Source organism: Periophthalmus magnuspinnatus, chromosome 10 (assembly GCF_009829125.3).
Source record: "Periophthalmus magnuspinnatus isolate fPerMag1 chromosome 10, fPerMag1.2.pri, whole genome shotgun sequence".
Taxonomy (NCBI): domain Eukaryota; kingdom Metazoa; phylum Chordata; class Actinopteri; order Gobiiformes; family Gobiidae; genus Periophthalmus; species Periophthalmus magnuspinnatus.
Window position 1 is genome coordinate 2,789,818 of NC_047135.1, and position 17,877 is coordinate 2,807,694.

The 17,877-nt window shown below is 42.2% G+C and overlaps 1 protein-coding gene across 2 annotated transcripts in view; it reads right to left on the reverse strand.

Moving 5' to 3' along the window:
• Window positions 1-17,877, reverse strand: part of ablim3 (actin binding LIM protein family, member 3) — a 112,822-nt gene that overhangs the window by 69,478 nt on the left and 25,467 nt on the right. For both annotated transcript variants that reach the window (XM_055224644.1, XM_055224643.1), the window contains exon 2: window positions 17,699-17,821. In XM_055224644.1, coding sequence (XP_055080619.1) covers window positions 17,699-17,821 — 123 coding nt within the window. The remainder of the gene's footprint in view (window positions 1-17,698; window positions 17,822-17,877) is intronic.

Genomic DNA, 17,877 nt, shown 5'->3' on the forward strand with positions numbered 1-17,877 from the left:
GTTCACGTTTTAACGACAAAAAGACTGAAATGTGAACTGACAAATGAATACAAGAAGCACATTTCAGAACATGTTTGTACAGAGCTGAACTACAGGGTTAAGAGGGTTTATGCAGAATAAGGGAGGGCATCTGACACACTTAGGGAGGGCATCTGACACACACAGGGAGGGCATCTGACGCACACAGGGACACGTTTGTACAGATCTAAACTAGAGAGCTGGGTTTTTGATGGTGTTTAATAGATAGAAAGCACTTTTAACACTGTTTTTATGCAGTTTTTATGCAGAATAACACCCCACAGAGGCACAGGGAGGGCATCTGGCACAGTTAGGGAGGGCATCTGACGCACAGGGACATCTCAGAACATCTAAACTAGAGACCTGGGTTTTTGAATGCGTTTAATCTTGCAGCAAAATATAGAAATGTGACGTTGAACTGGTTTATGGTTTGAGTCTGAGCTGAAGTCGTCCGTGTCACTTTAAGTCTGTGATTTGTGGCGAGGGCCTTTAAAGAGCCGCCCGGGAGCAGAGCCGAGGCACAGGGCCGGAGTTTGGCTCGCACAAGAAAGACTCTGGTCACAACCATAACTACCACATGGTGAGGCCCCCGCATACAAAACAGCCCCCCGCCCCGTCCCGCCCCACTGTCCCGGTACAGCCTCGTATTTAAAGGGCCCATATGACACTTTTCACTGATCTGTGTTTTAATGTCGTTTCCTCGTCACAAACAGACCTGGAGTTGTGTTTTTTTGTTTCATTCATACATTTTTCACACACAAACAAACTGCATATTTAGGCCGAGTTCTTCTCTCAAACTGAAAACACTCTGTTCCACCTTGTGATGTCATCGTGTGGCGATACAGGAAGTGCTCCACTGTGTTTTTAAACTCCACACACCTTCATTTTGAGAATCATTTAGATCATTTCAGCTCCTGGAGTTGCCACTTATCTCCACTGAACTAAAGGTAAAAGGAGCTGTTAACTTGAAAAAAACTACTAAAAAAACACTTGATGACATCACAAGGTGGAACAGAGCATTTTGAGCTTTGGAGATGTTACAGACTAATAATAAAATGTTACTCAAACATGTGTGAATGAAACAAAAACACAACTCCAGGTCTGTTTTTGAGGAGGAAAAAGCGTTAGAACATGACTTAAAGCTACAAGAGTCAGTTTTGTGTCATATACATAAACTTTATTCAGTCAAATGAAGCTCATCGATGCTAGCAGTTTAGCAGTAGCAATTTGGAGCCGTGTTCTATGTTTGAAATTCTGACCATGAGTGTCATAGCAACCAAAGAGCCAATCAGGAGCGAGGCTGTTGAAGGTAACGCCCCTTCCCACACGCACTGCTGTTTTTTTTTAGCAGGGAGCGAGCGCCTAGCAACGCTGTCAATCAAACCTGTTGCTAACGATAGTGGGAGGGACCTCAGGGAAAGAAGGCGCCTGATTTGTCTGTTATTAATGTTCATATCTTGATTTACAGACACAAAAGTGAAATAAAAACCCCAGGATCATGTAGAGGGTTAATACGAACATTTAAGAACAAAATGAGTCTGACAGCAGCACAGACAGAGAGAGGACACAGTTTTTCAATGGAAAGTGAATTGGAGAGTCGAAGGAACGCGGCGGCTAGCAGGTTAGCTCTGTCCATTTATATAAACAGTCTGTGTCTTTAATTCATAATAGACACATTAGACTGATTGAAGCTACTTCATTAAAACGATTTAAACTTCAAACCGAACTCCTAAACCTTAATTAAACCCGTGTCACTCTTAATAAACTGTTTGTTCATTATAAATTAACTCTTTATTAAGGTTAATTAAGGTGTAGTTATAATCTGTGTTGTCCTTTAGCTCATTAACAGTTCACTTTATGAAACTTTAAATGTTCAGATCGTCTCCGGCTCCTGATTTTCCGATGGGAGAGTTCAGAAGCTCCGTGTCACTCCTGTGTTTTTGGCTCAGATCAGAGGCGTGAGATTAGAGGCTGTGTTTCTGCGGCGTGTTTCTGTGGCGTGTTTCTGAGGCGTGTTTCTGAAGCGTGTTTCTGTGACGTGTTTTTTCCGTGCCGTGTTTCCGTAGCGTGTTTCTGAAGCGTGTTTCCGTGACGTGTTTCCGTGGCGTGTTTCTGAGGCATGTTTCCGTGCCGTGTTTCCGTGAAGTGTTTCCGTGCCGTGTTTCTGAGGCGTGTTTCCGTGGCGTGTGTCTGTGCCGTGTTTCCGTGCCGTGTTTCCGTGCCGTGTTTCCGTGGCGTGTGTCTGTGATGTGTTTCCGTGGCGTGTTTCCGTGCCGTGTTTCTGTGGCGTGTGTCTGTGGCGTGTTTCCGTGCCGTATGGTCATTACACTGGGCAGATTAAACACACAGGGGTCCAGGGTTTGGTCGTTTATCTGCAGCAACGCAATTAAAATTCTGCCCTCAAAGTCTGACCGGAACCCCCCAAATAGTCCAACCACCCCTCTCTCTCTCTATCTTTATCTATTACTCTCTCCCTCTTTCTCACTCATCCTCCTGTCACTTCTTCTCTTTCTTTCTCTCTGTCAAACCTGGGGTTCAAAGTGTTGGCTTCCTTTGCTCCCTCTCTCTCTTCCTCCCTCTCTCCCTCTTTACCTCCTTCCCTCTATTCATCTTTCTCTCTCGCTCCAGCCCTCTCTCTTTCTCTCCAGCCCTTACTCCCTTCCCTCCATCTCTTTCTCTCTCACCCTCTCTCCCTTACCTCCTTCTCTCTCTTTCTCTTACCTCCTTCCCTCTCTTTTTCCCTTCCCCCTTCCCTCTCTTTCTCTCGAGCCTTTACCTCCTTCCCTCTCTTCATCTTTCTGTCTCGCTCCAGCCCTCTCTCCTTCCCTCTCTCTTTCTCTCCTCCGAAATTTCGAAATTTCTGTTCCCTAATAAATATTTTGTTGTATTATACTTTAACATCAGTGAAGTGACAGTTTGCAGGAAAAAAAGCTGAAAAGAAAAGTACAAAAATATAATAAGTCGCCTTGTCAATCAAAATACATCATCAAATTACACCTGTCAATCAAAACTGGACCTGTCAATCAAAACTGGACCTGTCAATCAAAACAAGAACTATTTATGCAAAAGGAAAAAACTTTTGTCATTTAACAAAACAAATGTGTTAAATGTCTTTGTTTATTTTGTCTAATCTTAACTCTGTTGCTTTTGGCTCGGGTCACTTCTGGTCACTTCTAGTCAGTCACTTCTGGTCACGTCTAGTCACTTCTGGTCACTTCTAGTCACTTCTGGTCACTTTTAGTCAGTCACTTCTAATCACTTCTGGTCACTTCTGGTCACTTCTAGTCACTTCTAGTTACTTCTGGTCACTTTTAGTCACTCACTTCTAGTCACTTCTGGTCACTTCTAATCACTTCTGGTCACTTCTGGTCACTTCTAGTCACTTCTAGTTACTTCTGGTCACTTCTAGTCAGTCACTTCTGGTCACTTTTAGTCAGTCACTTCTAATCACTTCTGGTCACTTCTGGTCACTTCTAGTCACTTCTAGTTACTTCTGGTCACTTCTAGTCAGTCACTTCTGGTCACTTTTAGTCAGTCACTTCTGGTCACTTAATCGTGGTCATTTCTGCACCAGTTCTGTCTATGAGGATTTTTCCCAGTTTTCCGAGATAAAATGAACAGACGGTGAGTTTGTGACGACAGGACGATGTTTGACACAGTTTAGACTCTGGTCCTTGTTAATGTCACGGACACGAGCTTCAGAAAAACTACGAAAAAAGAAAGTTTAGAGATTTAAAAAAAACAGACGTCTGTGAAAAACTGTCACCAGAAAAAAGGAAATGTCACATCTGAAAAACGAGTGAGAGCCAGTCATCCCTCCATCGCCCCAGATCTGAACGACAGGAGGAGAGAAAGAGAGAGTAAATAATGTGAAAACACAGACGAAAAAGAAGAGAAAGAGGAGGAAGAACAGATGAAAAAGAAGAGAAAGAGGAGGAAGAACAGATGAAAAAGAGAAAGAGGAGGAAGAACAGACGGAAAGAAGAGAAAGAGGAGGAAGAACAGACAGAAAGAAGAGAAAGAGGAGGACGAACAGACGGAAAGAAGAGAAAGAGGAGGAAGAACAGACAGAAAGAAGAGGAAGAGGAGGAAAAACAGATGAAAAGAAGAGAAAGAGGAGGAAGAACAGACGGAAAGAAGAGGAAGAGGAGGAAGAACAGATGAAAAGAAGAGAAAGAGGAGGAAGAACAGACAGAAAGAGAAAGAGGAGGAAAAACAGATGGAAAGAGGAGGAAAAACAGACGAAAAGAAGAGAAGAAAAGACGGAAAGAAGAGAAAGAGGAGGAAGAACAGATGAAAAGAAGAGAAAGAGGAGGAAGAACAGACAGAAAGAAGAGAAAGAGGAGGACGAACAGACGGAAAGAAGAGAAAGAGGAGGAAGAACAGACAGAAAGAAGAGGAAGAGGAGGAAAAACAGATGAAAAGAAGAGAAAGAGGAGGAAGAACAGACGGAAAGAAGAGGAAGAGGAGGAAGAACAGATGAAAAGAAGAGAAAGAGGAGGAAGAACAGACAGAAAGAGAAAGAGGAGGAAAAACAGATGGAAAGAGGAGGAAAAACAGACGAAAAGAAGAGAAGAAAAGACGGAAAGAAGAGAAAGAGGAGGAAGAAAAGACAAAAAGAAGAGAAACAGGAGGAAGAACAGGTGAAAAGAAGAGAAAGAGGAAGAACAGATGAAAAGAGAAAGAGGCCGTTAGAGAAACACTGAGTATTATCTGCATTTAATTGTAAAGCCTTTCTATTGTCAGAGAATCAGGAAGTGCGCTGTTAGCATGCCAGTTGTTAGCATTAGCGTGAGGGCAAACTCATAAACACACTGCAGTCAATAATTATGATGCTGATGCTCGAAATACGTAAGATAAGCGAGAAATATCTTTGGATAAGTTTGGTACAGCGGCGCCCCCTGTGGATGGACGTTTACGGCGACGTCAGCTCCCATTGAACGCCGCCATTTTCAAACTTCAAATCAGCTGCCGTGTTTCTTTTATTAAGTTGTTTTAGATCAATATTGTGATTTAAAATGTGTAAATTATAACAAAATGACCCACAGAGATGAGAACCATAGAGACACAAGCTCAAAATGGCGGATTTAAGCGGAAAGAAACGCAACGGAAAAAAACAGTAGATGTTTTTTTTTGAATTTGTGAACGTTTTTAAAGGTTCATCACGTCAAAACTGGGACTAAACTAGGACTAGAACGAGTAAACGCAAACTTATTCACCTTACGTCAAATCGTATCGTACGACAGAATATTACAAAAAGTTCCGTGCTATTCCAAAGAAAACATCCTCTCGATAAACAACAAAAAACAAAAATATGGTTCCATCTTTGATTTACCGAACGATGATCTAATATATTACATTTGTGACAGAAGAAGAAGTCGTTTGTGTTTTGTTTTTGGTTGTACGTGTGCTGACGCTTCAGGCTACAGCAGAAAACACGATGCCCTGAAGTGACAGCGCCCCCTAGGGTCCTGGCAGTGTGAGCCGCAGAGGCAGATGGCGGCGCAGCGAGTGTGTTCAGCTCAGGCCACAGCTCTTAACCCTCTGGAGGTGGCACCGAGACACAGGGAAATATGACTGAAGAGGGGTTTAGTGTGTTATATCAGACTGAAAACGCTCTGTTCCACCTTGTGATGTCATCATGTGGCGATACAGGAAGTGCTCTACTGTGTTTTTAAACTCCACACACCTTCATTTCTAGAATCATTTGGATCTTTTCTGCTCTGGAATTATTGTCAATCTCGACTGAACTAAAGGTAAAATGAGCTGTTAACGTGAAAACTACCACTTCATGACATCACGAGGTGGAACAGAGAGTTTTGTGGGAATAATGGGGATCACATTTCAAGATACTGTCAAATTTTGTGAGGAATATAGTAAATAAATCAAATAAAATGAGAAGAATTACATATTTTTCCCAGAGTGTTCATCCCTGATCCGAACTGTAAAATTCCCAGTTACACACAGTAGTTTAGTCGACTTGTCTCATAAATCACTTCCCTCAGTCCTTTCCCTCCTTCTCTCTCTCCCCCTTGCTCTCTCTTTCTCTCTCTCCCTCCCCCTCCTTGTCCCTCTCTCTCTCCCTCTTTCTCAACCCCTCTCCTCCCTCCCTCCTTCTACTCCTTCTCTCTCCTCTCTCTCCCTCCCTCTCTTTTTCTTCCCTCCGTCCTTCTCATTCTCTCCCTCCCTTCTTCTCCTTCCCTCTCCATCCCTCCCTCCCTGTCCTTCTCCCTCCCTCCTTCTCTCTCTCCATCTCTCCCTCCTTCTCCCTTCTCCTCCCTCTCCCTCCTTCCTTCTCTCCCTCTCTCTCCTCTCACTCCCCCCCTCTTCCTCCCTCCTTCTCTCTCTCTCTCTCCCTCCCTCTCCTCTCCTTCTCCCTCCCTCATCTCTCTCCTCTTCTTCTCTCTCTCTCCCTCCCTCTCTCTCACCCCCTCTCCTTCTCTCTCCCCTCCTTTCCTCTTCTTCTCTCTCACCCCCTCTCCTCCTACTCTCTCCCTCCCTCCTTCCTTCTCTCCCTCTCTCTCACCCCCTCTCCTCCTTCTCTCTCTCTCCCTCCCTCTCCTTCTCCCTCCCTCCTTCTCTCTCACCCCCTCTCCTCCTTCTCCCTCCCTCCTTCTCTCTCCCCTCATCTCCTCTCCTACTCTCTCACCCCCTCTCCTCCTTCTCTCTCTCCCTCCCTCTCTCTCACCCCCTCTCCTCCTTCTCTCTCTCCCTCCCTCTCTCTCACCCCCTCTCCTTCTCCCTCCCTCCTTCTCTCTCCCCTCCTCTCCTCTTCTTCTCTCTCCCTCCCTCTCCTCTCCTTCTCCCTCCCTCCTCTCCTTCTCTCTCACCCCCTCTCCTCCTTCTCTCACTCCCTCCCTCTCTCTCACCCCCTCTCCTTCTCCCTCCCTCCTTCTCTCTCCCCTCCTATCCTCTTCTTCTCTCTCCTCTCCTTCTCTCTCACCCCCTCTCCTCCTTCTCTCTCCCTCCCTCTCTCACCCCCTCTCCTCCTTCTCTCACCCCCTCTCCTTCTCCCTCCCTTCTTCTCTCTCCCCTCCTCTCCTCTTCTTCTCTCTCACCCCCTCTCCTTCTCCCTCCCTCCTTCTCTCTCCCCTCCTCTCCTCTTCTTCTCTCTCCCTCCCTCTCTCTCACCCCCTCTCCTTCTCCCTCCTTCTCTCTCTCCTCTGAAGCGTTCCTTAAAGACATAACACGGAGGCTAAGTGTGTAACGTTCCCACGGGACAGTGACACCGCCGAGCGGAGCCGAGCTGTAATCCCTGTCATCCATCCCCTGCGCCGCCGCCGTCGCCATGGGAGCCGCGTCGCCGCCTTCTGTCGTTCTCTTCCGGAATCTCTCCCTAGCAACCACACATTACCGTGGTGATTGGACCAGCGTTACAGCCGTTACTATAGCGACAGGAAGCTCCCGTTCCCCAGCTGTAGCTCCTCCAGCCTTTTCTCTAAACGATTCTCCTCATTGTTGTGTTTTTTTTTTAAAGTTAATCTCAAACGTGAACGACTTCAACCTATAAAAACAAAATATTTTTAAAAACGTATATTCACATCCTCAAAGTAAATGGTAAACACATTTTTATATTGCACTTTTCCACCTTCGTCAGCAAAGAAATCGCCATTAAATCACCAGAATGTGCAGAAAAATGACAGGGGGGACAAAGGGGTTTATTGTCGGGGGCCCCAGGGTCTTAGGGGGCCCAGAACTTGACCCTCTTCCTATTAATTTGTATTAGAGGGGGCCCATGTGAGGCTTATTCCCCCGAGCCTCCAAATCTCAGCTGACGGCCCTGTGCATCCATAATATTCTCTGTTAAAGTTATAATTTTTCATATCCATAACAACTTTAATCATTATCGTGACATAATCGTTAATCGCAATTATTTTGGGCATGAGAATCGTCGCACAAAACTTCAAAACTGCACCGTCAAACTGTGGGTCGTTGGATCTGACTGTTCAACCACCAACCAATGGCGTTTATGTCGAAAAAACGGGATTCAAACCGCTAACGTTCGGATCAGTGCGTTAAAACTGTACCAACTGAGCCACCGTCGCCTCCTCCGCTTTATCAAAAAATATTTAGTAGAGTTATTTAATTTTTTTTAGAGTTTTCGTAAATTTCAGACTATAAGCCGCTACTTTTTCCCCACGTTTTAAACCGCGGCTTATACAACGGTGCGGCTAATTTATAGATTTTTACTGGGTAACGTCCACCAGGGGGCGCTCTGTAGCAGTAAACGCAAAAATAAGACAGACGTGGGGGAAGTTTACACGCTGAAGAACACGCTAGTTTTGATTTTGAACTGACATTTTGCAAATCAGGCGGCGCCGGGAAGAACTTAGTCGACGTAAAAAGAGGAAAAAAGCTTTCGCGGGAAATAAAAACAGGTTTGCAGACGTTTTTCAGGCACAGTTTGAAAAAAAATCTTGAATTAAAACTCCAAAAAACCTCCGTGTACCGTCTTTCTGTGTAAATATCTTAGTGACTTATATTCAGGCGCGACTTATATATGGACAAAATGGTGCGACTTATACTCAGGTGCGTGCGATAGTCCGATATTTACGGTATTTTGCTTCATGTATTTGATGTCTTCTGTGTGGATATAAAATGTAGAAAGTAATAAAATTAATTCCAAAAAAATAAAAAAAACAGTGAGTGAGGGGGCGTGTCCAAACTTTTGACTGGAACTATACGAAAAAAATCATAATTTGCCAGATTTGTTATGATATTGCACGTGAATTTGGCTGTTGCTCGCCGATTAAGGATAATTTCTAAGACAAATACAGTCCAAAAATACTAAAATACTACTACAAAATATCATATCAGAAAGACACAACAGCCATTATCAATACTTCATCCGCTCTGACCGTGTACGAACAGGAGCCGTACACTTCACGAGCGCCAATACTCAAAACTTTAAATTACACGTTACGAATAAACACGAGCTCGTTCCAAACCATGAGCTGAAAGTCTGTTTTACGCATTTATTCTATGTCAACGGAACATTTTGAATCTAAATATGATTCATGTTTTTGGAAAAGAACTGAGACGTTACCGGTTTGAGTTTGACCCGAAAAACAACCGCGGAGCAACGAGGACGCGAAGAAACCGGCTTCTAAGATTTAAGTCGATATCTCATTTTGGTAAATAATCTGTCAGTATTACACTGTTTTCTGACTCATTCAAACAAACAAACTCTGCAGATTTAGGCTGAGTTCTTCTCTCAAACTGAAACACGCAGTTCCACCTTGTGATGTCATCGTGTGGTAATACAGGAAGTGCTCCGCTGTGTTTTTAAACTCCACACACCTTCATTTATAGAATCATTTGGATCATTTCAGCTCCTGGAGTTGCCACTTATCTCGACTGAGCTAAAGGTAAAAAAAAAGGAGCTGTTAACTTGAAAACTACCACTTGATGACATCACAAGGTGGAACAGAGCGTTTTGAGCTTTGGAGATGTAGAGAGACGAATAATAAGGGACCGTCCAGGTGTGTTTTTGAGGAGGTAACAGCATTATAACACGGATTAATGCTCACAAAAGTCCATTTCCTGTAATATAGGACCTCTAAACTTGTATTTTTTCAAACCTTTTCTGCAGTTTCACATTCAAATTGCGAACAGATTTTCAAATAAAAGACACATTTGCGTTTTATATCGGAACAAATTCAAGCTTGAATCAAAGATGGTTTATTGCACCGCTGCGACAGAAATCCGTCTTTTGACCTTAGAAACTGAGGTTTTTTCTCAAGCCCCTGAAGAAGAAAGACTGTGGTTTATGTGAGTTGGAAAAAGTGGAAAGTGAAGCTCGTTTTTTGTTGTTTTGTCGATTTTATGATGAATTTAGAACTCGTTTATTTGATGAAACGTTCTCCTGACGCGATGAGATGTTCTGGTGTAAAGACGACAAGAAAATTACATGGTCGTTTCAGTCTAATGTTAATTTCTATTGTATTTTATTGTATTTTGTTTAATGGTGTCTTGTAAATCCATTAAAGCATGTGTCAAACTCAAGGCCCCGGGGCCAAATGTTGCCCGCCATGTCATTTTATGTGGCCCGTGACAAGGTAAATTAAAATGTATAACTGTCTTAAAATGTCAGTTTATCAGGAGATTCGCAGTTACACAGTGATATTTTTTCCATCTATGCAAATTTGAGGGCATTTTGCTGATGTTGCCCTCGGTGAAATTTAGTTTGACACCGCTGCCTTAAAGGGATTGTCATTTTTTGTATACGTCACAATAATAAAATAGATTAATTCATTCAGGTCATTTGGTTTTACCTTTTACTGTCGAAGTGTTTAAATAAAATCTGTTATACGGTTAGTCTCAGCACTGGTATCGGTTCATATCGTGTATTTAAAGTCAAAGTATCGGTATCGAAAAAGCTGCACACTTCCTGGTTTTCATATCATCAAACTCTCTGCCGTTACAGAGGGACCGTTATGTTCTTTTCCCATTTGCTCCTGTATGATTTGTGGATTCTTGGATTCGCAAAGTGCCAATTAAACGAGTATCGAGCAGAAAGACGGGGGAGAAATGTGGTCAGTGCGTCATTAGGCCCCGTATTACCCCGTAAAAAAACAACACCGCATCTATCTACGTAACCCACGGCAACACGCTCCAGTCCTGGTCTTTTTTCCGTAGAGTTTTCCGAGCGGGTCGTGTAGTCGTGGCTCTGAGGTTAAATACATAGTGTGATTAGTGTTTTGTTTCTTTAAATGACAAAAAAAAAGGGATAAACAGAAAGGCTAGGATTAAAGCTGTACCGTGTACCTTTACGATTCGATACGTTTAAACAGCGTGACGACTCATTTTGATCCTCTGTCAATGGTTTTATCTCGTAAAGGGAACGCAAGACTATTTTGACAACGTACTTAAGGGTTAATTTGCCTCGTCCTGCAAAAATACTGCTCCTTTTGCTGTAATATTCCGCAGTATGGCATAAAATGAGAGTCTATCTCCGTGGAAATCCTTCTTCTGGACATAAACTGTACATATAAATGGACATAGCTAACGTGCTAGTGAGCATGTGCGCGTTTCCAGCTCCATCGACTCTGGCTCCAGTTCACTTTCTATTGAAAAACTGTGGCCTGACTCGTCATTTTGGTCTTAAATGTTCGTATTAACCAGTTTTTTATTTCACTATTGTGTCTGTAAATCAAGATATGAACATTAAAAAGACAAATCAGGCGCCTTCGTTCCCTGAGGTCGCTCCCGTTAGCGTTAGCAACGGGTTTGATTGACAGCGTAGCGTGGACAACGTACAGATATAATACATCGCTTATAAAATGTTAAAATAGCTAAGTGCCCATTGCCTGCTAAACCAGTGGTGCGGGCGAAAAGGGGCGTTACCTTCAACAACCTCGCTCTGAATTGGCTCTTTGGTTGCTATGATACTCACAGTTAGAGTTGGTTCTGTCATATTATATTGTACTCAGATGCGATTTATATGTGTAATATGTTTTTTTCTTCATTATGTATTTTTTTTGCTGGTGCGACTTCTCCGGAAAATAATTCAGATAAAAAAAAAAGATTAATAACATTATTTCTTCATGTAATCTGCACTGAACCAGAGCAAAGGATCATGGTCTATGTAGTTCCCTCTGGTTTTTGCTCCATAACAAACTTTAAACAAAAAGACTTAATTTGTTTGTTGAAGATGTTGAACTTGGTTGGTTCTAATGTTGTTTCCTCATCACAAACAGACCTGGAGTTCTTCTCTCAAACTGAAAACACGCTGTTCCACCTTGTGATGTCATCGTGTGGTGATACAGGAAGTGCTCCGCTGTGTTTTTAAACTCCACACACCTTCATTTCTAGAATCATTTGGATCATTTCAGCTCTGGAAGTGCCACTTATCTCTACTGGACTAAAGGTAAAATGAGCTGTTAACTTGAAAAAAACTACCACTTGATGACATCACAAGGTGGAACGGCGCGTTTTGAGGTTTGTAGATGTTACAGACTAATAACAAAGTGACTCAAACATGCGTGAATGAAACAAAAACACAACTCCAGGTCTGTTTTTGACATTTTAAAAGCATTATAACACAATCTAAGAGTCGATTTTGCGTAATTTTGACCCTTTAAACACTAAAACTTGTTCCACGCTGCGATGTTAAGCGAACTCAACCTATCGCACAAACGCTTTAAACACGTGAGACAAAACCGAACGAGTGAACGGGTTTATGAAGTCCGGTTGAACATACATGTTTTGTGTGTGAGCGCTCACATGGGGAACAATACGAGCTTTACAAAAGTGCTGTCCGCGCAGAGGCCCCTACAGCAGCATAATATGAGCAGAATCTGGACGCACAATGGGGCGCCCAACGGCATCATGGGACGAGCGCTCTGGAAAGTGAAAGGCTGAGTCGTTCAAAAGGCGCCGTACAATACAACACAGTCAGTTACTCATTACTGCGATTAGATAGTTACACATTAAAGCGATAAACTAAGCCTGGGTGATATGATAAATATGAAAAATAATCACTTTTTTCCTCATCTCACTTTTATTTTGTCTCGTTAAAACCAATTAAAGGGGATGTATTACGCAAAATTGACTCCTGTGAGTGTTAATCCATGTTCTGATGCCGTTTCCTCCTCAAAAATGTACCCAGAGTTGTGTTTTGTTTCAGTTTTTTGTAGTCTGTAACATCTCCAAAGCTCAAAATGCTCCGTTCCACCTTGTGATGTCATCAAGTGGTCATTTTTTTTTCAAGTTAACAGCTCCTTTTACCTTTAGTTCAGTAGAGATTAGAAACTCAAGAGCTGAAATGATCCAAATGATTCTAGAAATGAAGGCGTGTGGAGTTTATAAACACAGTGGAGCACTTCCTGTATCGCCACACGATGACATCACAAGGTGGAACAGTGTTTTCAGTTTGAGAGAAGAACTCAGCCTAAATATGCAGGTTTGTGTGTTGTAGATGTTGAACTTGGTTGGTTCTAATGTTGTTTCATCGTCACAAACGGGCCTGGAGTTCTTCTCTCAAACTGAAAACACTCCGTTCCACCTTGTGATGTCATCGTGTGGTGATACAGGAAGTGCTCCACTGTGGTTTTAAACTCCACACACCTTCACTAGAATCATTTGGATCATTTCAGCCTCTGGAATTGCCACTTATCTCTACTGAACTAAAGGTAAAAGGAGCTGTTAACTTGAAAACTACCACTTGATGACATCACAAGGTGGAACAGAGCGTTTTGAGCTAGAGAGACTAAAAAAACTGAAACAAAACACAACTCCAGGTCTGTTTTTGATGACATAAAAACATTATAACATGACTTAAAGCTACAAGAGTCAGTTTTGCTTAATATATCCCCTTTAAATACACTAAGCTTATTTGGAATATCCCACAGTATGGCATTAATAAACATCTATTTTGCATGTACTCAATTACACGTTTCTCTTTTTCAAATATACCTAAAGAAACACAACTCTCCACAGATCTGACCTGTTATGTGGCCCTGTAGTGACAGTTTAAGACAGTTTAATGACATATTTTGGAACATATCGGTAAAAAAATGCCATCTCCACGGAGACGAGCAGGTGGCAGACCCTCTAACAGGAAAATTACATAGTGCAGCTTTAAGAATAATGTCATAAAAACAAAAAAAGGCAAAATATGAGCAGAAAAAAGTGTTTAGATGCTTGTTTTAGTCGTGTCTGTGCACTGATACAACCCTGACGGACAAACGCAGGTCGCTCACCAGTTTGTTATTAACGTGATGATGTAACGTTAAGGTGACACAAACACGCCATCCCCCTCCTCCTCCCCCCCGTCCTCCTCCTCCTCCTCTCCCGCTCCCTCGCTTCCTGTCCGCACCCCCCTTTTTCTCCGGGGCACGAAATCAAACCTCCCCATTGGCCGAAGGGACCATAGAGATGCTGAGAATATCCACCAACCACGGCCCGGGTGCCCCTCCACGCCGTTTCCACAGCAACGCTCCACAACCGCGGCACGAGGAAGAGCGTCCCCCCCCCGAGCACGAGCTGCCTGTGTTTTTGGGCGACACGTTGGGAGCAGAGCGGTCCTCAGAGTGCAGCGAGTTTCAGGGAGGTTTGGACTGTGGGAGTGTTTTGTGCAGTTACGCAAATTAAAGCGATAGACTCGATGTGATGTTTATTAAAGCGAATCACTTTTTCACTCATATCGATGGATCTCACGTTTATTTTGTCTCGTTAAAACCAATTAAAGGTGCTACAAAATTAGCAAAATGAGCTTTAAGTCATGTTCTAATGCTGTTCTCTCCTGAAAAACAGACCTGGAGTTGTGTTTTGTTTCATTCACACATGTTTGAGTAACTCTTTATTATTAGTCTGTAACATCTACAAAGCTCAAAATGCTCCGTTCCACCTTGTGATGTCATCAAGTGGTAGTTGTCAAATTAACAGCTACGTTTTTACCTTTAGTTCTGCAGAAATTCGCCATTCCAAGTCTGAAATTGTCCAAATTATTTAAGAAATGAAGGTGTGTGGAGTTTAAAAACAGAGTAAAGCACTTCCTGTATTACCACATGATGACATCACAAGGTGGAACAGAGTGTTTTCAGTTTGAGAGAAGTTCAAATTAACGCGAAACAGATATCGTATTTTCTGGAGTATAAGTTGCACCAGCGAAAAAATGCATAATAATGAAGAAAAAAAAACATATTTCACATATAAGTCGCACCCCCGGACAAACTATGAAAAAAGTGTGTTTATAAACTGGAAAATACGGTACTTTTTTGTTGTTTTGGAAAAAAATAAAAATAAAAATGTCTTGAATCTAATCTTAATCCTATCAAATTATTTTTTAAGTGCAGTTTTGCATGCTTTTTTCCAGCAGTGTGACTCTGAAGTGCTGTACATTTGCAATTTGTTTTCTCCCCGACAAAACTCACAATGTCGATGAAGTAGTAGTATTCAGTAGAGATTAGAAACTCCAGAAGCTGAAATTATCGAAATGATTCTAGAAATGAAGGTGTGTGGAGTTTAAAAACACAGTGGAGCACTTCCTGCATCACCACATGATGACATCACAAGGTGGAACAGCGTGTTTTCACTTTGAGAGAAGAACTCAGCCTAAATATGCAGGGTTTTTGTGTTGTAAATGTTGAACCTGTTGAATCTCGACTGAACTAAAGGTAAAAGGAGCTGTTAACTTGGAAAAAAAATGACCACTTGATGACATCACAAGGTGGAACAGAGCGTTTTGTGCTTTGGAGATGTAGACAAAAAAAAAAAAACTGAAACAAGGACACTGTATTCTGACAGCTCTTACAAAAAGTTCAGTTGACTTTTAGCTCTTTATATCTGAAGAAAGACGTGTTTTAAGGCAGCGACGTCAAACTCGTTTTCACAGAGAGTCACATCAATAAAATGGTCGCTGTCTAAACGTTTCTATATTTATTACTTATTCAAGTTACAAATATTGCACAGGGATTTGCATAGATATGAAAAAATGTCTGTGTAACTTGTGTATCTCCTGATAAACTGATATTTTAAGGCAGTCAAACATTTTAATTTACCTGTTCACCGCCACATAAAAAGAAATAGCGGGCCACATTTTGCCCACGGGCCTTGAGTTTGACACATGTGTTTTAGGGTCTTATAAAGTCACTGACAGTTGAAAAAAATAACCATAACTCTTCTGTTTCTAAATATTTTTCTTGTATTTTTCCAGAGCATTTAGAACGACTCTTCCCACATTAATCTGAGCAAATCCAGCACCGAGGAACGAACCCTCATTGTCCAGTGGGACTTTGAGTCACATGGGTCAAATTCGACCCAATCCCAGAGATGCCCCGAGTGTAAACGTCATTAAAGGAATAATACGTGTTTTTCACAGACAGGGGGCAGTATGTGATCTCCACAGACCTGACTAGTCCTGATTTCTTCTTGTGGGACGATCTTAAAGAAAATGTGTTTGTGAATAAACCTCAGACGACTCAATAAACGACTTAAAACGTGATATCGAGGATCAAATAAGAGACATAAGCCGGAAATTAGGTCATTTTTACTTCCCCTCGTTTAAGTAGTGATAAGTTCAAGTGTAAGTGACAATTATAACCGTATATACTGCCAAAAATCACAGAAGGTTCAGTTTATCTACTGCTAAAATTTGGTGAGTTTAACTTTAGAATTATAGGAGCGACTGAAGATTTAAAAGTGTCAGTGACTTTTGTAGCTTTAAGTCGTGTTCTGACGCCGTTTCCTCCTCAAAAACAGACCTGGAATTGTGTTTCGTTTCACTCGCACACGTTTGAATCACCTTTTATTATTAATCTGTCTAATCTGGGCCGTTTAAAGTCGGTTTGGCCTGTCGTCGGCTTTTACACGTCAGTATAAAACTCGGCGCACGTGCAGTTTAACCCAACCCCGCGGCGATCCTGCAGGAACGCTCCACTGATGATGATTTTCTAATGTAAACAGACACAGAGAGAGAGAGAAAAAAAAATCCGCTTTTGTTCCTCGTGTCTTGTGTAAGTGTCGAGATTAGAGCCAATTTGACATGACAATTTTGGTTATTTCATTTTCTAAACGCAGCTCATAAAATTGCAAAACAGAACATAATCAGACGAGGCGATGCTTTATAATCGTTTGGTTGTAGCGTTTGTGCCAAGCCGTCTGTTAATGGTTATAAAAAGTAAAGCCTCGAGTGAATCTTTGGGTTACAAATGGAGCTGTTTACGTGAGACATCGTCCTCGTGCCGCAACGTTTTGGTTTTTAATTTGCACAAATATCTCCACCAGCTCCTCTTCAGACGGGACATTTTAGATTTTTGTTCTATTATTTATACAAACACAGCAGCAGGATTGACAGACGTCCTTGTTTCCCCAAATTAAAACTTAACACACAAGAAAATTAGCTAATAAAACGAAATATTGTTCTGTTCTAATGTTATTTCATCGTCACAAACAGATCTGGAGTTGTGTTTTGTTTCATTCACACGTTTAACACACAAACCCTGCAGAATTAGGCTTAGCACACAGGCTACAGTTAGCACACAGGCTACGGTTAGCACACAGGCTACAGTTAGCACACAGGCTCTGGTTAGCGCACAGGCTCCGGTTAGCGCACAGGCTCCAGTTAGCACACAAACCCCAGTTAGCACACAGGCTACAGTTAGCACAAAGGCTACAGTTAGCACACAGGCTACAGTTAGCTTATAGGCTATGCTACATGCTTCAGTTAAACAGTGTTGGGAAGTAACTAAATACATGTACCAATAATACTTATCCAGAATACTAATGCTGTGTAACTGTAATCTGGTACAGTTACTCTTTCATTTGGAGGTAATCAGATTACAGTTACTTGTAAAATCAAAGGATTACACTGCAGTACTTTATCACAAGATTCAGGCTCAAACTGCACAGAATTAGTGAGAAAAACATAAACCTTCTCCTGAGGTGAGACACAGAACAAACAGTGAAACAAACATGAAGCTGTTTTTAATCCTGTGTTGTGTCTTTACTCTCTAATTTAAATGCAACTCCATGTAAAAGTATTCACAGTATTCAGAATGCAGTACTCTGTGGTCAGTGTACAGGCTCCAGTTAGCACACAAGCTACAGTTAGCATACAGGCCCTAGTAAGCACACAGGCTATCATACAGGCTACAGCTTGCGTACAGGTTCCAGTTAGCGTACAGGCTACAGTTAGCATACAGGCTCCAGTTAGCGTACAGGCTACACGTGTTCTTACCAGTGCAGGTGAAGCACTTGACGTGAAAGTGCATGTCTTGGACTCGGACCACTTCTCCTTTGCACATCTCCCGACATCTCTGGCATCGGATCGTCCCTGAGGCGCGATCGCCGCCCGCCGAGCCTGGAGAGAAAACACATTTTACACATTCAAAAAAGTCTGTTTTGTCCCGACGAAAA